Raw genomic sequence first — 27,553 nt, 5'->3', positions numbered from 1 at the left:
GTTGGGCAACACGGACTTTCAACTCCCTCCGAAATTTTTCTATGGGGTTGAGATCTGGAGACTGGCTAGGCCACTCCAGGACCTTGAAATGCTTCTTACGAAGCCACTCCTTTGTTGCCCTGGCTGTGTGTTTGGGATCATTGTCATGCTGAAAGACCCAGCCACGTCTTATCTTCAATGCCCTTTCTGATGGAAGGAGATTTTCACTCAAAATGTCTCGATACATGGCCCCATTTATTCTTTCCTTTACACAGATCAGTTGTCCTGGTCCCTTTACAGAAAAACAGCCCCAAAACATGATGTTTCCACCCCCATGCTTCACAGTGCGTTTGGTGTTCTTCGGATGCAATTCAGTATTCTTTCTCTACCAAAAAGTTCTCCCAGCCCTCTTCTGGATCATCCAAATGATCTCTATCGAACCGCAGACGGTCCTGGACGTGTACTTTCTTCAGCAGGGGGACACGTCTGGCAGTGCAGGATTTGAGTCCCTGGTGGCGCATTGTGTTACTGATAGTACCCTTTGTTACTGTGGTCCCAGCTCTCTGTAGGTCATTCACTAGGTCCCCCCGTGTGGTTCTGGGATTTTTGCCCACCGTTCTTGTTATCATTTTGATGCCACGGTGTGACAACTTGCATGGAGCCCCAAATTGAGGGAGATTATCAGTGGTCTTGTATGTCTTCCATTTTCTAATAATTACTCCCACAGCTGATTTCTTTACACCAAGCGTTTTACCTATTGCAGATTCAGTCTTCCCAGCCTGGTGCAGGTCTACAATTTTGTCTCTGGTGTCCTTCGACAGCTCTTTGGTCTTGGCCATAGTGGAGTTTGGAGTGTGACTGACTGAGGTTGTAGACAGGTGTCTTTTATACCGATAATGAGTTAAAACGGGTGCCATTAATACAGGTAACGAGTGGAGCCTCCTTAGACCTCGTTAGAAGAAGTTAGAGCTCTTTGACAGCCAGAAATCTTGCTTGTTTGTAGGTGACCAAATACTTATTTTCCACTGTAATTTGGAAATAAATTCTTTAAAAATCAAACAATGTGATTTTCTGTTTTTTTTCCACATTCTGTCTCTCATGGTTGAGGTTTACCCATGTTGACAATTACAGGCCTCACTAATCTTTTCAAGTAGGAGAACTTGCACAATTGGTGGGTGACTAAATACCTATTTGCCCCACTGTAAATGATATTTATTTTATATCACAAACAGCCAAACAGTAAATATGGGAAAGGATGCTATTCCCTTCAATACATTGACACACACTGTATGGCTCTCTATTATATGTTGGTTGTTTTGGCTCTCCATCATAAAGGTCCCCGACCCCTGCATTATAGCAATATGGAAAAGGGAAAAAAAAAAAAATTAAATCGAACTGTGTCACTGTATTGACTCAAACTGAATATGTTTTTCCTGTCATTTTAGAACCATGTCCCCCTTCCAACGTTCAGGTCGATTTGGATTGTACAAGTCATACAGTTGCTGTTTCCTGGGAGCCGAGCGAGCTCGCTGTAGGTTACGTTGCCTTCGTTGATGATTATCATGGATACGCCATGACGTGTCAGACTGTGGACGAAAACACCAGCTGTGTCGTCCCGGGACTTATGTGTGGCGGCCATTATTACGCATGGGCCATAGCCTTGGGAGAGGAGTACAACAGTTCTGAAAGCAACAGTGTCTGGTTCTATTCAGGTACAGAAGCAACGCTAACCACAGGCGGAATGTAAAAATGTACCGTCTAGGAAGAAAATACAACATTTTCCTGTTGCTATCCTAGCTCCATGTTTGCCCACCAACGTAGAGGTTGAAGTTGACTGTTACTCCGATGGAGATGCAGTGGCATCTTGGGACCCTCCTTACAACGCACCAAACATTTCCCTGACAGCTAGCGGAAGTCTTCAAGTCTACTGCCAAGCTGAGAACAACCTTTGCAACCTGACAGGTTTGGGTTGCGGTGAAACCTACAACCTGAGCCTCACTGCTAGCAACAGCCAGTGCAGTGTCACCAAACATATGAGCTCGAACTTCACCACACGTAGGTTTAACGAAAAGCAGCAACACTCATGTGTTTAAAGACTGACTGCTAAAGCTAACATGTACTACGCAGGCCCATGCAAACCTCAACGTGTGGTTGTTGACCTGCCGTGCGGCTCGGAAATTGCTGTCCTTTCCTGGGAGGAAAGGCCTGAAGTTGAACTTTACATGGGAAGCGCTGTTTCAAGCTCAGGAGGGATGGAACACTGGTGTAACTCCACAGGTTCTTCCTGTGACTTCCCAGGCCTTTCATGCGGGGAAACGTACACCTTTACAGTCAAGGCACTGAGTCGCGGCTGCTGTAGTCAACATAGTGACCCTGTGTACATTCCAACAGGTACGGAAAATGTTACTTGACGACAGTAACTGCTAGGGGTGGGAATCTCTGTGTAGTAACTGTCCACAGCCACCCTACTTTAACCCTTCTGATTTGTATTTATCACTGGTAGACGTCTAATCCATTTGAGTGGGAGGGTGGCAGCGAATGAACTAATGTTCATTCGCTGCCACCCTCCCACTTCAAACGGATTGTGGACGTCTATGGCCGTCATTGTTGATTTTAGGTCCTTTTGGGGCATTTACAGGTCACTTTCTGTTGATTTTGGGTGACTGAAAATGATGTGACTCTAGAATGTCCCCAAAAAGAATAGGAAGTGACTCAAAATTAACAGGAAGTGAACCGTAAATGTCCCAAAAGCAACAGGAAATGACGTGAAGTGCCCCAAAAAGAACGAGAGACAGCGAAAACGAAAAGTGGTATTCGAAAAGTGGTATTTGGTAAGTGGCAAAATTGATTTTGGCATATGGCATTTTTTTTGCCATGTGGCAAAATTGATTTTGGCATGTGGCATTTTTTTTGCCATGTGGCAAAATTGATTTTGCCACGTGGCATTTTTTTTTTTTTTTTTTGCCATGTGGCAAAATTCATTTTGCCATGCGGCATTTCTTTTTTTTTTGCCATGTGGCAAAATTGATTTTCCCATGTGGCTTTTTTTTGCCATGTGGCAAAACTGATTTTGCCATGTGGCATTTTTTTGCCATGTGGCAAAATTAATTTTGCCATGTGACATTTTTTTTTGCTATTTGGCAAAATTAATTTTGCCATGTGACTTTTTTTTTTTTGCCATTTGGCAAAATTAATTTTGGCATGCAGCATTTTTTTTTGCCAACTGGCAAAATTCATTTTGCCATGTGACATTTCTTTTGCCACTTGGCAAAATTCATTTTGCCATGTGGCTTTTTTTTTTGCTATGCAGCAAAATGTATTTTGTCAAGTGGATGGATTGTGGTTGCCATGTCGAATTTACAGTGCCTTGCAAAAGTATCCGGCCCCCTTGAATCTTGCAACCTTTCGCCACATTTCAGGCTTCAAACATAAAGATATGAAATTCAATTTTTTTGTCAAGAATCAACAACAAGTGGGACACAATCGTGAAGTGGAACAACATTTATTGGATAATTTAAACTTTTTTAACAAATAAAAAACTGAAAAGTGGGGCGTGCAATATTATTCGGCCCCTTTACTTTCAGTGCAGCAAACTCTCTCCAGAAGTTCAGTGAGGATCTCTGAATGATCCAATGTTGTCCTAAATGACCGATGATGATAAATAGAATCCAAATGTGTGTAATCAAGTCTCAGTATAAATGCACCTGCTCTGTAATAGTCTCAGGGTTCTGTTTAAAGTGCAGAGCATTATGAAAACCAAGGAACACACCAGGCAGGTCCGAGATACTGTTGTGGAGAAGTTTAAAGCCGGATTTGGATACAAAAAGATTTCCCAAGCTTTAAACATCTCAAGGAGCACTGTGCAAGCCATCATATTGAAATGGAAGGAGCATCAGACCACTGCAAATCTACCAAGACCCGGCCGTCCTTCCAAACTTTCTTCTCAAACAAGGAGAAAACTGATCAGAGATGCAGCCAAGAGGCCCATGATCACTCTGGATGAACTGCAGAGATCTACAGCTGAGGTGGGAGAGTCTGTCCATAGGACAACAATCAGTCGTACACTGCACAAATCTGGCCTTTATGGAAGAGTGGCAAGAACAAAGCCATTTCTCAAAGATATCCATAAAAAGTCTCGTTTAAAGTTTGCCACAAGCCACCTGGGAGACACACCAAACATGTGGAAGAAGGTGCTCTTGTCAGATGAAACCAAAATTGAACTTTTTGGCCACAATGCAAAACGATATGTTTGGCGTAAAAGCAACACCCATCACCCTGAACACACCATCCCCACTGTCAAACATGTGGTGGCAGCATCATGGTTTGGGCCTGCTTTTCTTCAGCAGGGACAGGGAAGATGGTTAAAATTGACGGGAAGATGGATGCAGCCAAATACAGGAACATTCTGGAAGAAAACCTGTTGGTATCTGCACAAGACCTGAGACTGGGACGGAGATTTATCTTCCAACAGGACAATGATCCAAAACATAAAGCCAAATCTACAATGGAATGGTTAAAAAATAAACGTATCCAGATGTTAGAATGGCCAAGTCAAAGTCCAGACCTGAATCCAATCGAGAATCTGTGGAAAGAGCTGAAGACTACTGTTCACAAACACTCTCCATCCAACCTCACTGAGCTCGAGCTGTTTTGCAAGGAAGAATGGGCAAGATTGTCAGTCTCTCGATGCGCAAAACTGATAGAAACATACCCCAAGCGACTTGCAGCTGAAATTGGAGCAAAAGGTGGCGCTACAAAGTATTAACGCAAGGGGGCCGAATAATATTGCACGCCCCACTTTTCAGTTTTTTATTTGTTAAAAAAGTTTAAATTATCAAATAAATTTTGTTCCACTTCACGATTGTGTCCCACTTGTTGTTGATTCTTGACAAAAAATTAAAATGTTATATCTTTATGTTTGAAGCCTGAAATGTGGCGAAAGGTTGCAAGGTTCAAGGGGGCCGAATACTTTTGCAAGGCACTGTATTTGCCATGTGGAAAAATAAATTTTGCCATGTGGCATTTTTTTGCCACGTGGCAAAATTTATTTTGCTATGTGTAATTTTTTTGGCCATCTGGCAAAATTAATTTTGACATGTAACATTTTTTTTCCCGCCAATTTGCAAAATTCATTTTGCCCTGTGGCATTTCTTTTGCCATGCGGCAAAATTAATTTTGCCATGTGGCTTTTTTTGTTGTTGCTATGCAGCAAAATGTATTTTGTCAAGTGGATGGATTTTGGTATGTGTTTTTTTTTTTTTGAATGTGTTTTTTTTTTTTTTTTTATGGTATATGGCATTTTTGCAGGCCATGCATGTCCATGCCATTGACGGCTACGCATGTCCAAATTTTTCCATTCAATTTAAATGGCAGAAAAACGTGTGGCTGTGATTTTTGACCATACACTTTACATTACAGTGCATTGACATTCAACTGGCACTCAAATAAGGCTATGTCATTGATTCTGGGTGACTGAAAAGGAAGTGACTCTGGAATGTCGCATTAATTAATAGGAAGTGACTCAAAATCAACAGGAAGTAACATGAAAATGCCCTAAAATGAACAGGAAGAGACACTCAAATGCCCCAATCGAGTTACCACTGTATTTTCACACCCCAAATTACTGCAGTTGTACTTTCAACTTCTTTCTTTTGTGATAATCTAACATGGTGGCTTCTCTTCCCTCATCTCAGAGCCTTGCCAACCTGTGATTGTATTGGCTGAGGCAGACTGTCAGACTGAGGAACTGCAGCTCTCCTGGCTTCCTGCAAGCGGTGTAGTGCTTTACCTGATCACGGCCACAGGCAATCTGGGCTATGTGGAGAACTACAATGCGACGGAGACGAACCTAACCGCCTCTCTGCCATGTGGCCAGAACTACAGCATCATCGTACAAGGAAGAGGCAGCAGTTGCGACAGTGACCCGAGCAGCCCTGCCTTTGTCAAAACACGTGAGATGCTATTCCATAATATGCATACTGTGCTTTACTTATTTATCTTAAAAAAATGATTGCCGCACAAACAAAACTTTTTACAGAATAAACCAGCACAAACGTGGCACAAACGATTGACATCATTTTGGGGGCCAACTTCACAGAAGTTGAAAAATTTTCATTGGTTGAAAATGTATTTGATATGAGAATATGAATTTCCATCCGCAGCTCCATGCATTCCCCATCACGTGACAACCAATGAGCAGTGTGAGGCGAACACGGCATCTGTAATTTGGGGTGCCAGCGACGGTGCCAAAAAGTACGTCGCAGAAGCCGTCGGTCATGACGGACACAGCCACTTGTGTTATAGCGATTACACAAACTGTACCTGGGACGACCTACACTGTGGGGACGAGTATACTGTTCTGGTTAGGTCCATGGATGACTACTGCACCAGCCTGCCGAGCACCAGCGCTGTCATTTATATGGGTATTTACATTAAGAAAATATCTGATTTCCTCCACAAGATTCATGTAATAATCCAAATAACTGAAATGTATTTTTTCCAGCTCCCTGTTCACCCCAGAATGTCCTTGCCTCTGCGGATTGTGAAACAAACCTTGTCTCATTGAGCTGGGACGCTAGTAATGGATCATCGACGTACCACGTGTCACTCGAGACAGAATGGCAAATTGTGTGGCACGACACCAATGACACAAAAACATACTGGTCGGACCTTGGCTGTGGGGCAAATTACAGTTTTACGGTCACACCTCGCAACCTTTATTGTACGGGCATGAGTAGTATACCAGCTATCATCCAGACATGTAAGTCAAATTCTGGCAATGTCAAAATTACAAGAATATGTGTGGTTAGCTCAGTTCCATTTCTTGTTTCGTCAGGGCCGTGCCCACCTGAAGGTGTCTACGCTATGCATGATTGTCTTTCTGGTACCGCCAAAATCATGTGGCAACCCAACAGCGCGATGGACCACTACACAGCCATTGTGGACTCTCATTTTGGCATCTCCCAAACCTGCATGTCGTACTCTGACGAATGCGACGTGTTTGGACTGACCTGCGGTCAGAACCTCACTGTGTCCGTCACAGCATCCAACCGGCAATGTAATGTCACTTCTGTCGCGCAACACGGCTTACAGTCAGGTAAGGATTTTGTGGTGTTGTCTTACTTACAGTGGGGCAAATAAGTATTTAATTTAGTTCTCCTACTTGAAAAGATTAGAGAGGCCTGTAATTGTCAACATGGGTAAACCTCAACCATGAGAGACAGAATGTGGGAAAAAAACAGAAAATCACATTGGTTGATTTTTAAAGAATTTATTTGTAAATCATGGTGGAAAATAAGTATTTGGTCACCTACAAAGAAGCAAGATTTCTGGCTGTCAAAGTGGTCTAACTTCTTCTAACGAGGCTCCACTCGTTACCTGTATTAATGGCACCTGTTTTAACTCATTATCGGTATAAAAGACACCTGTCCACAATCTCAGTCAGTCACACTCCATACTCCTCTATGGCCGAGACCAAAGTGCTGTCGAAGGACACCAGAGACAAAATTGTAGACCTGCACTAGGCTTGGAAGACTGAATCTGCAATAGGTAAAACGCTTGGTGTAAAGAAATCAACTGTGGGAGCAATTATTAGAAAATGGAAGACATACAAGACCACTGATAATCTCCCTCGATCTGGGGCTCCATGCAAGATCTCGCTCCGTGGCATCAAAATGATAACAAGAACGGTGAGCAAAAATCCCAGAACCACACGGGGGAACCTAGTGAATGACCTACAGAGAGCTGGGACCACAGTAACAAAGGGTACTATCAGTAACACAATGCGCCGCCAGGGACTCAAATCTTGCACTGCCCGACGTGTCCCCCTACTGAAGCCAGTACACGTCCAGGCCCGTCTGCGGTTCGCAAGAGAGCATTTGGATGATCCAGAAGAGGACTGGGAGAATGTGTTATGGTCAGATGAAAACAAAATAGAACTTTTTGGTAGAAACACAGGTTCTCGTGTTTGGAGGAGAAAGAATACTCAATTGCATCCGAAGAACACCATACCCACTGTGAAGCTTGGGGGTGGGAACATCATGCTTTGGGGCTGTTTTTCTGCAAACAGACCAGGACGACTGATCAGTGTAAAGGAAAGAATGAATGGGGCCATGTATCGAGAGATTTTGAGTGAAAATCTCCTTCCATCAGCAAGGGCATTGAAGATGAGACCTGGCTGGGTCTTTCAGCATGACAGTGATCCCAAACACACAGCCAGGGCATCACAGGAGTGGCTTCGTAAGAAGCATTTCAAGGTCCTGGAGTGGCCTATCCAGTCTCCAGATCTTAACCCCATAGAAAATCTGTGGAGGGAGTTTAAAATCCGTGTTGCCCTACGACAGCCCCAAAACATCACTGCTCTAGAGATGATCTGCATGTAGGAATGGGCCAAAATACCAGCAACAGTGTGTGAAAACCTTGTGAAGAGTTACAGAAAACGTTTGGCCTCCGTTATTGCCAACTAAGGGTACATAACAAAGTATTGAGATGAACTTTTGGTATTGACCAAATACTTATTTTCCACCATTATTTGCAAATAAATTTTTTAAAAATCAAACAATGTGATTTTCTAGGGGTTTTTTACACACTTTGTCTCTCGTGGTTGAGGTTTACCCACGTTGACAATTACAGGCCTCTCTAACATTTTCAAGTGGGAGAACTTACACAATTAGTGGTTGACTAAATACTTATTTGCCCCACTGTACTTAGAAGATACTTATTCAACTGCATTGATTTTATAGTACCTTATTAGAACCTTACTGTATTTAGTTTTCTCTCACCTTTCTACAGGACCGTGTAGTCCCACTTATGTCTCTGTGGTGAAGGATTGTGCCAACAACACGGCCGCCGTGTCCTGGTCTGCAAGCGACGGTGCCTCACTCTACTTAGTGACGGCCTCCAGTTACCATGTCAACATCAGCCACCAAACCTCAGACCTCAACTATACTTTGTCTGATCTCATGTGCAGTAGCCATTATGCCATTCAAGTGGTGGCAATGGATGACAACTGCTCAAGTCTTCCCAGTCAAGTTGTAGAATTTGACTCAGGTGAGGGGGGGCTTATAGAAAAACCACTAATGACAGAGCTAACTATTGAGTTGGCTAAGATAGCTGCTAAATCTGAATTAAACCATTGACTTTGACTGTTGGTGTCTTGATAACTCAAAGAGATATTAAAATAAAAGCATATTTGTTTTCCTAGCCCCGTGTCCACCCCAAAATGTGAACACCCAGCTTAACTGCATGTCCAACAACTTGACGGTTTCTTGGGACTCCTTTGGGTACGCTGACTACTATCTAGTATGGGTAATTGACGACAACGGAGGAGGTGGTGAAGCCTTTAACACCACCAGAAATGAGTGTTCCACCAGTTACCTGAACTGTGGGAGTAGCTACACTGTCCAAGTCACAGCAGTCAAAGGAGATTGCCAGACCCGATCAAGTTTCAACCACAACATTTTGACAGGTAAACCTTACCGCCATCCGCATTTCCCTTTATCTACCATAGGTGTAACAAAGTACTCAAACTTGAGTTGAAAATAACTCAGTAAAGTAATAACTAAACTGAAAATTTGGCATCGAAAAACATCGCCCGAAAATTGCTAGTTTCCATTTTTGAGAGTTTACCACCGAATACGTAGTAGTCCTCTATTGAAGATGTCATCAAGACACGGTGAGAAATAACACGCTGGCCGACGCCGTCTCGCTAACACTACTGGCTCACAGCCAATATGTCCGCGTATCAGAAGTATCCAAACGCTGGAGCTGTTATATAAATCGGTTTATGTGTGTGGTTTCTTTATAATAAGAAATGGGACACCCTTACCATCTAACAATAACTCAAGTGCTAACATGCTTCTCCAAAACACAATACAAACTGACACAAAATTCTGTGGTTAAGTAGCTTAGCGCTCCATGCTAACGTCTCATCAACAAAGAATACAAACAATACAATTGGCTTCGTTTACTCACGTCTGACAGAGGCACACTGGATCTAACAACACAAAAGACAATCTAACTCTCGACACAACCAAATCTGAGTGTCACAGTGAACTCTCTCGCTCTTGCTTTAATCACTGGCTCCCGGGCAGAGCCTCACATTACACACAAACAAGGACCCGGCATCTGGTTCATCTGCCTCCTGGTACGCGAGTTCCTAAAGGCTCTGGATGTTGTGAGGCTGTCGTGGCGGACACACCTCTACAACATCGCATGGACATCGGGGACAGTTCCTCTGGATTGGCAGACCGGGGAGGTGATCCCCCTTTTCAAGATGGGGGACAGGAGGGTGTGTTCCAATTATAGAGGGATCGCACTCCTCAGCCTCTCTGGTAAAGTCTATTCAGGGGTGCTGGAGAGGAGGGTCCATCGGGAAGTCGAATCTCGGATTCAGGAGGAATGTGGTTTTTATCCCGGCCGTGGAACAGTGGACCAGCTCTACACCCTCGGCAGGGGCCTCAAGGGTGCATGGGAGTTGCCCAACCGGTTCTACCGTGTCCCTCGTAGAGTCCTGCGGCGGGTGCTTTGGGAGTATGGGGTACCGAGCCCCTTGGTAAGAGCTGTCCGGTCCCTGTACTACCGGTACCAGAGTTTAGTCTGCATTGCCGACAGTAATTCAGATTCGTTCCCAGTGAGGGTTTGACTCCACCAAGGTTGCCTTTTGTCATCAATTCTGTTCATAACTTTTATGGACAGAATTTCTAGGCGCAGCAGAAGCGTTCTGGGGGTTCGGTTTTGTGGCCTCAGCATTGCATCTCTGCTTTTTGCAGATGATGTGGTGCTGTTGGCTGAGTGTAAGGTGGTTGGAATGAAGATCAGCACGTCCAAATCCGAGACCATTGTCCTCAGTCAGGAAAGGGTGGCATGCCCTATCCAGGTCTGGGATGACCTCCTGCTCCAAGTGGAGAAGTTCAAGTATCTTGGGGTCTTGTTCACGAGTGAAGGTAGGAGGAAACGGGAGGTCGACAGGCGGTGCAGCATCTGCTGTGATGCGGACTCTGTACCTGTCGGTCCAAAAGGCAAAGCTCTCGATTTACCAGTCGATCTACGTTCCTACCCTCACCTATGATCACGAGCTGTGGGTCGTGACCAAAAGAACAAGATCCCGGATACAAGCGGGCAAAATACGTTTCCTTTGTACGGTGTCCGGCCGCTCCCATAGAGATAGGGTGAGATGCTCTGTCATCCGGAAGGGACTCGGGGTCGAGCCGCTCCTCCGCGTTGAGAGAGCCAGCTGAGGTGGCTTGGGCATGTGGTTCAGATCCCTCCCGGATGCCTCGCTGGAGAGGTGTTCCAGGCATGTCCATCCAGTGGGCAGCCATGGGGACGACCCAGGACACGCTGGAGAGACTATGTCTCTTGGCTGGCTTGGGAACGCCTTGGGATCCTGCCGGAAGAGCTGGTTAAATTGGCAGTCTAGGCTTCCCTGCTAAAGCTACTTAAAGCTGATTACGCGGTAGAAGATGGATGGATGGATGGATGGAACCCAGAATTATGTAAATCACCTGTAAGTGTGGATATGTTGACGTCCTATTCTATGCTACCTGATCACAAATCTTGGCACCGACAATCTCTCTCTCTTAGTGTGTCTAATTGCACCCAGTCTTGCGTGAACACACTCAGACATGTGATAGTCCTGCAGAAAAGTGGAAATGCTGCCCGGGGCTGCCCTAGGGACGACCCATGACACGCTGGAGAGACTATGTCTCTCGGCTGCCTTGGGAACGCCTTGGGATCCCGCCGGAGGAGCTGGTTGAAGTGGCTGGGGAGAGGGAAGTCTGGGCTTCCCTACTAAAGCTGCTGCCTTCGCGACCCGACCACTGATTAAGCGGCAGATAATGGATGGATGGATGGAGGATGGAACCCAGTTTTATTTAAATAGCCTGTATCTATGGTTATGTTGACATCTTGTTCTATGCTACCTGATCGCGGCCCCCTGGAAATGCTGCCGGGGGCCGCCCAGGGCCCTGCCTCAGCCAATTGGACAGGGGGGGGCGTCACACCTTGCCCCCGCAGCGCCTGCAAAGGAGCCACTGTCATCCCCCTAGGACCCAGGGCGGTCCCCCAGACCGGCTGGAGAGACTAGGTCCCTTGGCTGGCTTTGGAACGCCTAGGGATCCCGCCGGAGGAGCTGGTTGAATTGGCTGGGGAGAGGGAAGTCTGGGCTTCGCTGCTAAAGCTGCTGCCCCCACGAACTGACCCCGGATTAAGCGGCAGATGATGATGATGGATGGATGGATGGATGGATGGATGGATGGATGGATGGATGGATGGATGGATGGATGGATGGATGGATGGATGGATGGATGGATTAGTTGTTGGAGCCTTAATCCAGGACAAAGTGTATTTATGTTTCTGAATATGGGACACTTCCATTTTTCAGGAGACAGTTGGGAACCCTACCACTGATGGCATTGGACTGGGACGGACGAATGTACATCTCTTGCCCTTCCTCACTCTGAAGGCTGTCTGCGTGTACCTCATGGTCTCCCAGTGAATCTGTGCTTTTGGTGTTGGGGCTTTTTTTTTTTTGTAACCTGTCATTCCTCTTCTTTTTAAGGGGAGTGAAGGTTCAGGTTTTTTTTTTTTAACCACCACCCCTAACCCATATTGTTTCTTTCCACACTTTCCGGAGCGCTTTACATAGTTTATATTTTGCAGAAGTATCCAATCAGTACTCGGTATCGGCTGATCCTCACTCGGGTGCAAAAATAAGTGATTTGGACAACCCTACTTGAGTTCAGTATCTTTACTGCATTACTCTCCACCTTTCAGCACCCTGCCAGCCTCAAGGCATCCAAGGCAGCCTTGACTGCGTGACTAATTCGGCCTGGATCTCATGGAGTCATACACTGGGCGCCGACGGCTACACCGTGTCAGCCCTCGGGGAAGACGACAGCACGGCCAACTGTACCACCTGGACCAACACCACCTGCGAAGTGGAGGACCTGGCGTGTGGCCTTCTTTACAGCTTCAGCGTGATTGCCAAGAACAGCGAGTGTGAAAGTTATCCAAGCACCGACATCGAGTTGCAAACAGGTAAGGCAATGTTTTTATTAACCTAGAATTTCACAGTGGAAAATGGAAAGGCAACCCATGGTTCTTGCAGTTTAAACTAACATGTTGCTGAAAAAACCCTTTTCTCCAGCCCCCTGCTCACTCTCCGGCATCACGGCCATCCCTGAATGCCACAGCGCTTCCATTCTCGTCTTATGGGAGATCATGGAGGGCGGCGAGGGAAACACCGTTTACACCGCCACTGCTGAAGCCAGTGACCACACCTACTTGTCCTGTAATAACACCGGAACCAACTGCACCCTTGACGGGGCACGATGCGGCCTCCACTACACGGTCATCGTTTCCGCTTCGTCAGACCAATGCAGCAGTTTGAGAAGTCCACCTTATAAAATAAGCATGGGTATGTTTGTTTGAAATGTTGCGTGACATAGATGAACTAGAAAATGCATTTTCTGGGGAAATCGCGACCGTAGCTTTGCTGTGATGGTTGGTATATCGGGTAACTTGCTGTTGATTTTGAAGGATCCTGGACTTCTTGTAGATATACAGGTCACTTCCTGTTTATTTTGGGGCATTTCGGGTTCACTTCTGGTACATATTGGGCCAGTTCCTGTTGATTTTGAGGGATTCCCAGGTTACTTCCTGTTTGTTTTTTAGGCATTTCAGGGTCACTTCCTGTTGATTTTGAAGGATCTCGGACTTCCTGTAGATAGCGGGTCACTTTCTCTTTATTATGGGGCATTTCGGGGTTATGTCGGGTACATATTGGGTCACTTTCTGTTGATTTTGTGGGATCTCAGATTTCCTGTTGATATCGGCTTATTTCCTGTTTATTTTGGGGCATTTTGGGTTCATTTCCTATTCATATTGGGTGACTTCCTGTTGATATTTGGTATTTTGGGTTTACTTTGTTTATATATTGAGTCACTTCCTGTTGATTTTCTGGGATCTCAGTTTTCTTGTTGATATCGGGTCATTTCCTGTTCATTTTGCGTCACTTCCTGTTGATATTAAGGTATTCCAGGATTACTTCCTGTTGATTTTGAGCCGTTTCAGGGTCATATCCTGTTGATTTTGAGGGGTTTCAGTGTTTTTGTAGATACCGCTGTCTGGTCACTTCCTGTTTATTTTGGGGTATTTTGGGTTCACTTCCTGTACATATTGGGTCACTTCATGTTGATTCAGAGGGATCCTAGACTTCCTGTAGATATCGGGTCACTTTCTCTTTATTATGGGGCATTTCGGGGTTACGTCGGGTACATATTGGGTCACTTTCTGTTGATTTTGAGGGATCTCAGACTTCTTGTTGATATCGGCTCATTTCCTGTTTATTTTGGGGCATTTTGGGTTCACTTCCTATTCATATAAGGTGACTTCCTGTTGATATTCGGTATTTCGGGTTTACTTTGTTTACATATTGGGTCACTCCCTGTTGATTTTGAAGGATTTCAGACCTCCTGTAGATATCGGCTCATTTCTTGTTTATTTTGGGGCATTTTGGGTTCACTTCCTATTCATATAGGGTGACTTCCTGTTGATATTCGGTATTTCGGGTTTACTTTGTTTACATATCGGGTCACTTCCTGTTGATTTTGAAGGATCTCGGACTTTCTGTAGATATCGGGTCACTTTCTCTTTATTATGGGGTATTTCAGGGTTACGTCGGGTACATATTGGGTCACTTTCTGTTGATTTTGAGAGATCTCAGACTTCCTGTTGATATCGGCTCATTTCCTGTTTATTTTGGAGCATTTTGGGTTCACTTCGTATTCATATTGGGTGATTTCCTGTTGATATTCGGTATTTCGGGTTTACTTTGTTTACATATTGGGTCACTTCCTGTTGATTTTGAAGGATCTCGGACTTCCCGTAGATATCGGGTCACTTTCTCTTTATTATGGGGCATTTCGGGTTTACTTTGTTTACATATTGGGTCACCTCCTGTTGATTTTGAAGGATCTCGGACTTCCTGTAAATATCAGGTCACTTTCTCTTTATTTTGGGGCATTTCGGGGTTACGTCGGGTACATATTGGGTCACTTTCTGTTGATTTTGAGAGATCTCAGACTTCCTGTTGATATCGGCACATTTCCTGTTTATTTTGGGGCATTTTGGGTTTACTTCCTCTTCATATTGGGTGACTTCCTGTTGATATTTGGTATTTAGGGTTTACTTTGTTTACATATTGGGTTACTTCCTGTTGATTTTGAGGGATCTCGGACTTCCTGTAGATATCGGGTAACTTTCTCTTTATTATGGGGCATTTCGGGGATACGTCGGGTTCATATTAGGTCACTTTCTGTTGATTCTGAGAGATCTCAGACTTCCTGTTGATATCGGCTCATTTCCTGTTTATTTTGGGGCATTTTGGGTTCACTTCCTATTCATGTTGGGTGACTTCCTGTTGATATTTGGTATTTCGGGTTTACTTTGTTTACATATTGGGTCACTTCCTGTTGATATTTGGTATTTCGGGCTTACTTTGTTTACATATTGGGTCACTTCCTGTTTATTTTGAGGGATCTCGGTTTTCTTGTTGATATCGGGTCATTTCCTGTTCATTTTGGGTCACTTCCTGTTGATATTCAGGTATTCCAGGATTACTTCCTGTTGATTTTTAGGCATTTCAGGGTCACATCCTGTTGATTTTGAGAGGTTTCACTGTTTTTGTAGATATCTGGTCACTTCCTGTTTATTTTGGGGTATTTTGGGTTCACTTCCTGTACATATTGGGTCACTTCATGTTGATTTCCAGGCATTTCAGGGTCACTTCCTGTTGATTTAGATGGATCCTAGACTTCCTGTATACTATATCTTGGGTCACCTTATGTTTATTTTGGGGCATTTTGAGTTCACTTTATGTTCATATTGGGTCACTTTCTGTTGATTTGGGGGGACTTTGGGTTCAATTCTTGTACAGTTAGGTCACTTTCTGTTGATTTTAAGGCATTTCAGTGTCACGATATATCACCTTTTCGATATATTGTCTCACCCCGAGTTGAATGTGCAGTTTTAAATGAATGGGGATATATTTATATTTTGTCACGAAATGTGACTTAGTCCCAATCTCTCTCAGAACCGTGTCCACCTGGAGAGCTGAATGTCAGCGCTTCATGCGAGGACCACAGCGCCTTCGTATCCTGGACGCCCTCCCCAGTGGCCGCGACTTACAGTGTTGTCGTCGTCACGCTAATAGATGAATACACTACCTGCATTGGCTCCTACACTAACTGTACCTTGTCTGGCCTGATCTGTGATGAAGACTATGAAGTATATGTGAAAGCCAGCCACGAGAATTGCACCAGCGAAGCCAGTCATTCTGTGATGTTCAGCACAGGTACGAATATTTTATTTTGTATACACACAAATATGTTTCAAGAAATTGGAATATCAGTGCGCACTCACAAACAGCCTGTACTGATCCCAAATTATGCAGGTCCTTGTCAACCAGAGGGTCTGTGGGTCACCTTCCACTGTAATAATCAGTCCGCAGTGCTCTCTTGGACCCCCAGTCATAATGCTGTGGACTACTACGGCTGTGCTCAGGCAGACAGTGGAGAAATGCTATACTGTCATAGCACCGATCCCACCTGCACCATCCCCAATTTGGACTGCGGGACGCTTTACAGCTTCACTGTGCAGGCCTCGGACGGCACCTGCAATAGTTCACTGAGTGACCCGGTGGAGCGAGGAGCAGGTACAGACTCTTCAAAAACCTGATTTGTCCTCAAAGTGTTTTGCAGCAAAGCAAAATATAGTACATGATAAGTAAAAGGCAAGAAAGTACTATACAACTACAAACTGCAGATTCTGGAGAAATTACTCTGGGTCCTTGCTGTGTGGAGATACAGATCTTAGCCACGCCCAGGTATGCTTTGGGACATTTTAGGTACAATATAAGGTCACTTCCTGTTGATTTGGGGACATTTGGTGGACGTGTCCTGATCATATCAGGTCATTTGGGGACATTTTGGGGTTGTGTCCTAGTCATATCAGATCATTTGGGGACATTTGGGGGGCGAGTCCTGGTCATATCAGGCCATTTGGAGGACATTTGGGGGCGTGTCCTGGTCATATCGGGTCATTTTGGGACATTTGGGGGCGTGTCCTAGTCATATCAGGTCATTTGGGGGCGTGTCCTGGTCATATCAGGTCATTTGGGGGGGAGTGTCCTAGTCATATCAGGTCTTTTGGGGACATTTGGGAGACGTGTCCTGGTCATATCAGGTCATTTGGGGAATTTAGGGGGCGTGTCCTAGTCACATCAGGTCATTTGGGGGGCTGGTCCTGGTAATATCAGGTCATTTGGGGGAAATTTGGGGGCGTGTCCTGGTCATATCAGGTGTTTTTGGGACATTTGGGGGCATGTCCTAGTCATATCAGGTCATATGGGGACATTTGGGGGGCGTGTCCTGGTCATATCAGGTCATTTGGGAACATTTGGGGGGCGTGTCCTTGTCATATCAGGTCATTTGGGGGCGTGTCCTAGTCATATCAGCTCATTTGGGGACATTAGGAGGGCGTGTCCTGGTCATATCAGGTCATTTGGGGACATTTGGGGGGCGTGTCCTGGTCATATCAGGTAATTTGGGGACATTTGGGGGGCGTGTCCTGGTCATATCAGGTCATTTGGGGACATTTAAGGGGCGTGTCCTTGTCATATCAGGTCATTTGGGGGCGTGTCCTAGTCATATCAGATCATTTGGGGACATTAGGAGGGCGTGTCCTGGTCATATCAGGTCATTTGGGGACATTTGGGGGATGTGTCCTGGTCATATCAGGTCATTTGGGGAATTTGGGGGGCGTGTCCTAGTCATATCAGGTCATTTGGGGACATTTGGGGGGCGTGTCCTGGTCATATCAGGTAATTTGGGGACATTTGGGGGGCGTGTCCTGGTCATATCAGGTAATTTGGGGACATTTGGGGGGCGTGTCCTGGTCATATCAGGTCATTTGGGGACATTTAAGGGGCGTGTCCTTGTCATATCAGGTCATTTGGGGGCGTGTCCTAGTCATATCAGATCATTTGGGGACATTAGGAGGGCGTGTCCTGGTCATATCAGGTCATTTGGGGACATTTGGGGGATGTGTCCTGGTCATATCAGGTCATTTGGGGAATTTGGGGGGCGTGTCCTAGTCATATCAGGTCATTTGGGGACATTTGGGGGGCGTGTCCTGGTCATATCAGGTCATTTGGGGACATTTGGGGCATGTCCTGGTCATATCAGGTCATTTGGAGACATTTGGGGGGCGTATCCTGGTCATATCAGGTCATTTGGGGACATTTGGGGGGCGTGTCCTAGTCATAGCTGGTCATTTCCTGTTGATTTGGAGACATTTATTTTTTGCCTTTGAAAATGAACTTGTAATTTGGCCGTCAATGGCCGTCAATGGCATCAACTTACAATTGCGTCAATGGAATCCAAGTACTGTACATTGGCATCAATAGAATCGACAAACATGGCCGTCAATGGCATTAAAAAAAGTAAATGCCATTGAAAATGAATGGGAAATTTGACATGCATATGCGTCAATGGAATCCAAGTAAATTGGCATCAATAGAATTGACATACATTGCCTTCAATAGCATCTGTCTAAATTGGCTCAATGCAATGTTAATGCCATTGGAAATGAATGGGAAATTTGGACGTCCATGGCCGTCAATGACAACGACTTCCATGTGCGTTAATGGAATCTTGGACAATTGGGGGACAGGTATTGATATCTGATCATTTCCTGTTGATTTGGGGACATCAATGTAATATAAATTCCATTGGAAATTCCCTTGGAAGTGAACGGGTTCCCAAAGTTCCCAAATCCACTCAAAATGAATTGGATGTCTATTGCCGTCAATGGCAGCCAGTGAGCTAACGTAGATACCACTCTTATGGAAGATTGTGCTAATAACACAGTGATAACTTATTATTTTAAACCAGGGGTCCCCAAACTACGGCCCGCCTCCATATTTGGTCCGGCGTCCTGAACAATTAAAAAAAAAAAGTTTTTTTTAACTTGCGTTATTTATTTTCTGGCTTTTTATGTGAAGAACCCAGAGAGGGTTATTTGGTTATTAATTATTTGATTAATAGTGTTATAATATAATATGATATGATATATGATATGATATTTAGGGCTGTCAAATGATTAAAATTTTTAATCCAGTTGATCACAGCTTAAAAATTAATTAATCGTAATTAATCGCAATTCAAACCATCCTAAAATATGCCATATTTTTCTGTAATTTACTGTTGGAATGGAAAGATAAGACACAAGACGGATATATACAGTACATTCAACATACTGTACATAAGTACTGTATTTGTTTATTATAAAATCAACAAGATGGCATTAACATTATTAACATTCTGTTAAAGCGATCCATGGATAGAAAGACTTGTAGTTCTTAAAAGATAAATGTTAGTACAAGTTATAGACATTTTATATCAAAACCCCTCTAAATTTTTTCGTTTTGATAAAATTTGTAAAATTTTCAAACAAAAAATAAACTAGTAGCTCGCCATTGTTGATGTCAATAATTACACAATGCCCATGTTGCTGAAACCCATAAAATCTGTCGCACCCAAGTGCCAGCAGAGGGTGACAAAACGCCAAAAAACACAAGTAATAAATGGACATGACACTGTGCCGTCATTTTAATCTGTTTGAGCGGGGCATGTGCGTTAAATGCGTCAAATATTTTAACGTGATTAATTTAAAAAATGAATTACCGCCTGTTAACGCATACTTTTGACAGCCCTAGTTATATTATATATTTTTTTAAAAAAATTTAAATTTTATTTACTTTTGTTCCGTGAAGAATCCAGCAAGGGTTATTTGATTGTGGCTTTCTGAAAAACCATACATTTTTACATTTAGGCACTCCTGCAATCGTCACACTTTTTTTGTTAAAAACTGACCCCGGCCCCTCATCAGAAAAGGGAAAAGTTATGTGGCCCTCACAGGAAAAGGTTTGGGGACCCCTGTTTTAAACAGTGAAACCTTTTTCAAACCTTTTGGGCTCCAGAGTCTCGCCATATAACAACTTTTCAAAAGATCATGATTTTCTGAATTTCTCTTGTTTTTCAGCCCCGTGTCCTCCTGACGCTATTGATGTGTGGCCTATGGTGATGTACATGGAGGTCCAGACTTTACAATTCACCTGGACGGAAATAAGCTGCGCGGATGCGGAGTACCTGCTGAGGTTATCCGGGAACCTGCTCGGAGACAGCCAGGCCCAGTTTGAAGTGTCTTCCTACTGGACTGAAAGGACGGAGTTCGAGATTCCACTTCCCTGTGGTTCTTCCTATAGTGCCACAGTGGAGAGCAGGAACGTGGCTGGAGTTAGCAACCGGTCTGTGCCACTTACTGATACAACAGGTAGAACACTTTTACATCAAAGTTGTGTATTTTACAGGCTGTCTAGTCGCCAAAATCAAACACGTAACAGTAACGCGTTACTAACTAACACGTTACGGACAACACTGGTTATTTTGTCTAAAGGTTGTGCTACCAAGTATTAGGCTGAGGGTGCCAATACTTTTGTCTGGCCCATTTTTGGATTTTTGTCAAAAATGACCAGGATTTAAATTTTTTTTCCCATTCTCTTCTGTGTTTTTTCATTGCAAGCAAAATAAATAAAGATATCAATATTAATAAGCTATCCTTTACCACCGTCCTTGGAGGTAATTTATATTGCCATTTTTATGTCGCGATCGCGAATGCTACTCAGTGACAGCCAACGAACACTTTTAATTTTTTCATTAATAACAAATTTTAATTCTATAATTTTTTTACACTTTCCCCTTACGGAAGCTGTCTTTTACAACAGAATAGGTAACAACAGTGGCAGTCAGATACCATTTTAATTTTTGTCAGGTCATTCATTGTCAGACAGAAGCAGCACAGCAAAACGCCACGCTAAAAAATAAGTAAAAACATCAAAATGGCTTACCTCTTCAGGGCAACATTTTTTCCCTCTGAGTTTTTGGCTTCGGGAAACGTATGAAGAAAACATCCTTTATTTGCCGTAATGTCTAGAGTCGTTTCTACAAGTTCCATAGCAGCAGTGTTTACTCGGCATGTTATTTTTTGAAAGCTTACCGGAGAAAGTTAGCAGAAATAACATGGTTTATATGCGAGGGCGTGTTGAAAATGTCCGCGTTACGATGGCGACATCATGGTCTAAAAGTAGCATTTGTGCGGTACGCTATTGGACGTTGACTGCATCACGGTTGAAAGATTTTAAAATGTTTACTAACCTCTTAATTCCCTCCTTCCCACCTCAGCTCCATGTAAGCCTTCCATGGTGACCTACAGCAGCAACAGCTCAATTGCCAGAATTTCCTGGAACTCTTCCGTGTTTGCCACCATGTACAACGTGTACAAACACAATGTATCCCCCAGCTCACGGTTGTGCACCACTTCAGGCCTGTCCTGCTATTTGCAGCTCGACGTCATGTCAGTGGACCTGCTGGTCACCGCCAGCAACGCTGTCGGGGAAAGCGAAGGATCGAATGTTATAAACGGTAGGAGCTGATGTCTGCATATAAAAGTAGCTTGTAGTTTATCCATTGAGATTCTCACCAAGCTTTCCTTTCAGTAGTGATACACCATGTCAGAAAAAGAGACGTCAGCGAGACTGGTAAATTGCATGGAGTTAAGCCACTATAGTTCTCATCTGCTCTTATACTAACCCTGTATCTATTCCTTTGCCCAACCAACAGGGGACCTTTCAGCTCCTGAGGTGAACGTCACGCTGGTCACACCGACGACCATCATGGCTAATTGGACGCGAGTCGGTAATTACACCAGCTTCAAGCTGCTACTCACGCAGCCTCAGAGCAGCTCAGCGTCACCACTGGAACTGACAGTACTGGATTACAGCATCATCCTCCCTGGTCTGGATCCCAACTGCTTTTATTGCATCACCGTGTCGGGCAAGAACGGTGATGACGTTGGACTAGAGTCTGATCCTGTGTGTTTGGAAACAGAAGAAAGTAATTAGTCTATTGCTGTATATAACAAAAACATATCTACACACAACAAGCCTGATCATAATGTGACCAAATGAAATCACATGACATGGTATATAACTTTAGACCTAATATCACTCATTGATTTTGTACACTATTTGTATTGAAGCACACTTATACAGTTAAGTAAAAAACAAAATCCCTGAAAAGCAGACAATTGGACTTGAGTCACAAATTTGATGATTGGTAACTCGACTCAAACTTGACTCGCTTCAGCTAGGAGGGTCCGAGACTTGAGACTCGACTCGACTTGCGAGACAATTACTCGAGACTTGAGATGCTGACTCGAAAAACTTGGATCGTAGATTGATTCCCATTGACGGGTGAGCTGGGGAACAATGGTGAAGGCCTTGAATAACCTGTGACTCGACTCGATTCGACTCAACATATCCTCGTGACTCGACTCGACATAACACCGTGACTCGACTCCACACAATCTCGTGACTCGATTCCACTCCACATTATCCCGTGACTCGATTCGACTCAACATAACCTTGTGACTCGACTCGACATAACCTCGTGACTTGACTCGACATAACATCGTGACTCGACTCCGCATAATTTCGTGGCTCGACTCTACATATCGTCGTGACTCGACTGGACTCCTCATCACCTCGTGACTCGACTCCACATAACATCGTGACTCGACTCCTCATAATCCCGTGACTCGACTCGACTCGACTCTTGATAACCTCGTGATTTGACTCCACATAACCTCGTGACTCGATTGCACATAATCTCGTGACTGGATTCGACTCCACACAATCTCGTGACTCGATTCGACTCTACATTACCTCGTGACTTGATTCAACTTGACATAACCTCGCGACTCGACTCCACATAACCTCGTGACTTGACTCCACATAATTTCGTGACTCGACTCCACATAATCCTGTGACTCGATTCGACTCCACATCTCGTGACTCGATTCAACTTGACATAACATCGTGACTCGAGTCCACACAATCTCGTGATTCAATTCGACTCCACTTATCTCGTAACTGGATTCGACTCCACACAATCTCGTGACTCGATTCGACTCTACATTACCTCGTGACTTGATTCAACTTGACATAACCTCGCGACTCGACTCCACATAACCTCGTGACTTGACTCCACATAATTTCGTGACTCGACTCCACATAATCCTGTGACTCGATTCGACTCCACATCTCGTGACTCGATTCAACTTGACATAACATCGTGACTCGAGTCCACACAATCTCGTGATTCAATTCGACTCCACTTATCTCGTGACTCGATTCAACTCGACATAACCTCGTGACTCGACTCAACATAACCTCGTGACTCGACTCAACATAACCTCGTGACTCGACTCCACATAACATCGTGACTCGACTCCTCATAATCCCGTGACTCGACTCTTGATAACCTCGTGACTTGACTCGACTCCACGTAACCTCGTGACCCGATTGTACATAATCTCTTGACTGGATTCGACTCCATATTATCTCGTGGCTCGATTCAACTCAACATAACCTCGTGACTTGACTCCACATAACCTCGTGACTCGATTGTACATAATCTCGTGACTGGATTCGACTCCACACAATCTCGTGACTCGATTCGACTCTACATTACCTCATGACTTGATTCAACTTGACATAACCTCGCGACTCGACACAACATAACCTTGTGACTCGACTCCACATAATTTCGTGACTCGACTCAACATAACGTCATGACTCGACTGGACTCCTCATAACCTAGTGACTCGACTCCACATAACCTCGTGACTCGACTCCACATAATTTCGTGACTCGACTCCACATTATCTCGTGACTCGATTCGACTCCACATTATCTCGTGACTCGATTCAACTCGACATAACCTTGTGACTCGACTCGACATAACCTCATGACTGGACTTCACATAACCTCGTGACTCGACTCCACATAACCTCGTGACTCGACTCCACATAACCTCGTGACTCGACTCCACACAATCTCGTGACTCACGTCGTGACTCGACTCGACTCCTCATAATCTCGTGACTCGATTCTTAATAACCTCGTGACTTGACTCGACACCACATAACCTCGTTACTCGACTCCACATAATTTCGTGACTCGACTCCACATAATCTCGTGAGTCAATTAATCTCCATGTAACATCGTGACTCGATTCGACTCGACTCGACATAACCTTGTGACTCTACTCCATATAAATTCTTGACTCCACATAATTTTGTGACTCGACTCCACATAACCTCGTGACTTAATTCAATTCCACATAACCCCATTACTCGACTCGACATAACCCTGTGACTCGAACAAAACATACTGTACCCTCGTGACTCGACTCAACATAATCTCGTGACTCGACTCGCCCACAACAGGTAAGACTTAAGACTTGTGACTCGAATTATAGTGACTCATGAAATTGTCTGCTATAAAGCAAATAGGTAAAGAGGGCGGCCAGTGACAGCAATAGACATCCAATCCATTTGAAATGTCTAAATGGATTGGACGCAGAGGTGGGTAGAGTAGCCAAAAATTTGACTAAAGTCAGAGTAGTGTTACTTCGAAACAATATGACTCAAGAGTCATCCATAAAATTGGACTCAGGTACAACAAAACAAATGTTTGGTGAAAAGAATACACAAAAAATAAGTAACTGCTTAGAATCTCAGATTTTATTTTTTTAAAAATAGTATATTTTTTTCTCAGCAAGTCAATCATATGAGCTGTTATTATCAAACTGTACTACAACTATTACATGACCATATTAAGCCAAAAGAAAATCCACAAAAAATAATCAAATTCCGACTAGAAACATCACTCTTCCAAAGACCATGACACCCTCTAGTGTAGAAAAGCAGATTTCCTACAATGGAATTAAAACGATCATATCTCCGGTTTTCCGTGGTCTGTCGATGCCAAAAAAAAACTCAGAGAGAGCTTCAAATCTGTGCTTTCGCGTCACGTTGATGGCAACGCTCAACGTCAAATAGTTAATTTTTTAATGGTGCTTCAAAGACGCCACGTGATTGAACACACAGACGTGCTCAAAGGACTTCTCACTTGCTAACTTGTGCTCGGTTATGTGACGGCATTATTACGTCTGATTGGATGGAGTCATGTGATGATTGTTGCAATGTTTCATTGGTGAAACTGGAGCCACTGTTCTGGGAAAAAAAAAGTCAAATCTAGTATGTGGAATGAAGAGGGAAAAATGGAATGACTCTAGTATAGGCCAAAGTAGCAGAATAAGAGTAGTGTTACTTCTTCACAAATATAATCAAGTCTAAGTAAATAGCGTGGTAAAACCACTCTTAGAGGTACATTTTTCTCTAAATTACTCAAGCAAATTGATTGGACGTCTTCCGCCGTCACTGGCAGTGAACAAGTCAATTGACACCCCTGCGCCTTTTTGAGATCTGGTCGGTTTAATTTGTTGCACAGGTTCTTTTCATGAAATCTTGATTTCTTTCCCATGATGAATAAAATCATTTTAAAACAAACGATTTGATGTAAAGTGGGTTACTTTTCTCATTTCAAACTCATTGGACAGTGCTAGACGTCCAATTGTGTGGCTCTGTTAAATTTTCTGCTTTGAATTTAAATGGGTATATCACTAGTAAACTGGGACTACTAGTAAACTCTCCCACTTTGTGGCAGCCACTGAGTTATGTCTACATATATGTTACCGAATGCATCTTGATTGAGTAGTATTTTTTATGAAAATTCTTTTAAATCCATATAAATGAAAAACTATTGGCTAAGGTAACTTTACACATTGGATCTGTTTAACTTCATAGTTTATATCTAGTGCTCCAGCTATCAATTATTTTAGTTTGAATAATCGGATCAGGATTTGATGCATTCCAGAATCAATTCTAGGTGATGTAAAACACAGGCTTGGTAAAATGGCAATTTAAATTGAGCATTAAATGCTAACACAAAAATAAATCTCCCAATTGTTTCTTCAAACTATGCAGGATTGCACTTTCATAAAAAAATAAAATACAATACCTGATCTTAGCATCAAGCAATGTTCAAAAAATAAATGAGGATCAAAGTACAACAAAAGAACAATTGGCTAACTTTCATTGCAAAAGTCCGCTAGCTTAAATGCTATTAAATGTTTTTTTTTTTTTTAATTTACAATACTCTTAACAAATTGTTCAAACCTATATTCCCACAAAAACATCAAACTATATCTATAAACTAAATTATGAATGATAAAAAACATTAGCTGAAACAAAAACTTATCTTATGTTTGTTTTAGCAGATAGCAGCTGGATTAAGCCATGTTGAATAAATTACGTCATATTCACTGCAGCCACTAGAGGGCAGTGCAAACTAAATCCAAACACACTCAAAACAAACCATTACAAAGACACTTTAATTGAACGAATCATCGAAGCAGGAAAATTTGATTCAATGCTTTTTTCCATCGAATTAATCGTTGCCGCACTATTAATACCTCCATTTTTTTCTGACTGTATAATTACAATTATATGGATATGTATAGCCCATTCCAGCCACACAAAAAATTGTCACTAAAAACAAAAAATGAAGTAGCCTATTAAAAATTTTATTTCTCAACATTTCTACCAGGGCTTTCTCGTTTTAACGTATTTACATCTTGTTTTAGCTTATTGATAACCTAGTTTTAGTAGTAGTGCCAACCTCATTTCAACGTATTGGCAAACTTGTTTCAACAACTAGTTGGTGGCGAAGGCTAAACGCTAAAAATATGACCTTTTCCCTTAGTTCCTCAGGGTTTGGGCATGCACAGTTAATTCTATTAATTCTCATACTATTATTAGGAGAATAAAAAATAATACGTAGGGCTAATGTAGCTGAATAAGCAGTTACATACTTTAAAATCAACAACATTGTGGAGGCATTTTGTGTTCTAGAATCGTTTTTACAAATAAGGGAATCTTTCAAATTTTGGCTCGACATCAATTATCCACAGAACGATTTAATAACCTGGAAATCCTTCATATTTTGGCTCATCAACATCAAATTATTATCTATAGAATGATTCACTGCTTGTTGTCCTTTTCTTTAGCCCTAATACCAAGTCGTAATCTATAGCTGCAGCTATAGATTATAGTCGATTAAACGATGAACCAGTTCGAATAATCGAGTAATCCGATAAAGAACATAAAACATTACCTTAGCTGAGCCCCAAACGGTATAAAAAAAAATGAGGATCTTGGTACAACTTAAGAACAATTGGCTAACTTACATAGCAAAAGCCCGCTAGTTTAAATGCTATAAAACGCTAACTTTTTTAATGCTCTCAACAAATATACCTATAAACTAAATTACAAATCCTTTAAATAAACATTAGCTCAAACAAAAACTTAGTTTACGTTGGTCTTAACAGGGAGCAGCTTGATTCAGCTGTGTGAAATGAGTTGTCATATTCACAGTGTATCCACCCAAATCAACAAAACTAAATGCAAACCTTCACAAAAAAAACACATTACGCAACTCTAAACGAATACTCAAATCAGCCAAATTTAATTCGAATCTTTTTTCAAATCAA

At 43.1% G+C, this 27,553-nt stretch overlaps 2 protein-coding genes across 2 annotated transcripts; both read left to right on the top strand.

The window, feature by feature from the left end:
• Positions 1–1,552: 1,552 nt before the first annotated feature.
• On the top strand, positions 1,553–13,092 carry LOC130929898 (fibronectin type III domain-containing protein 7-like). The gene is made up of 11 exons (XM_057857517.1): positions 1,553–1,691; positions 1,777–2,034; positions 2,107–2,370; positions 5,673–5,930; positions 6,141–6,401; positions 6,482–6,739; positions 6,815–7,075; positions 8,770–9,027; positions 9,182–9,445; positions 12,754–13,017; positions 13,088–13,092. Exons 1-11 carry the CDS (start codon positions 1,553–1,555, stop codon positions 13,090–13,092), a joined length of 2,490 nt encoding a protein of 829 aa, XP_057713500.1.
• Positions 13,093–16,205: 3,113 nt separating this feature from the next.
• Positions 16,206–22,090, top strand: LOC130929896 (fibronectin type III domain-containing protein 7-like). Its single transcript, XM_057857516.1, has 6 exons — positions 16,206–16,333; positions 16,433–16,693; positions 20,083–20,373; positions 21,282–21,521; positions 21,596–21,637; positions 21,720–22,090. The coding sequence occupies exons 1-6, from the start codon at positions 16,321–16,323 to the stop codon at positions 21,998–22,000; spliced, it is 1,128 nt and encodes a 375-aa protein (XP_057713499.1). The 5' UTR covers positions 16,206–16,320; the 3' UTR covers positions 22,001–22,090.
• The last annotated feature ends 5,463 nt before the right edge of the window (positions 22,091–27,553 follow it).

The sequence above is a fragment of the Corythoichthys intestinalis genome, chromosome 14 (assembly GCF_030265065.1).
Source record: "Corythoichthys intestinalis isolate RoL2023-P3 chromosome 14, ASM3026506v1, whole genome shotgun sequence".
NCBI lineage: Eukaryota > Metazoa > Chordata > Actinopteri > Syngnathiformes > Syngnathidae > Corythoichthys > Corythoichthys intestinalis.
This window is presented reverse-complemented; position numbering and strand designations above follow the sequence as displayed.

Coding starts and splice junctions, on each gene's coding strand:
- LOC130929898 (XM_057857517.1), top strand. CDS start 1,553: ATGACGTGTCAGACTGTGGACGAAAACACCAGCTGTGTCGTCCCGGGA. Junction 2,035..2,106: donor GAGCTCGAACTTCACCACAC/GTAGGTTTAACG, acceptor TGTACTACGCAG/GCCCATGCAAACCTCAACGT. Junction 7,076..8,769: donor GCAACACGGCTTACAGTCAG/GTAAGGATTTTG, acceptor ACCTTTCTACAG/GACCGTGTAGTCCCACTTAT.
- LOC130929896 (XM_057857516.1), top strand. Junction 16,694..20,082: donor CCCGGTGGAGCGAGGAGCAG/GTACAGACTCTT, acceptor CTTGTTTTTCAG/CCCCGTGTCCTCCTGACGCT. Junction 21,522..21,595: donor AGGATCGAATGTTATAAACG/GTAGGAGCTGAT, acceptor CTTTCCTTTCAG/TAGTGATACACCATGTCAGA.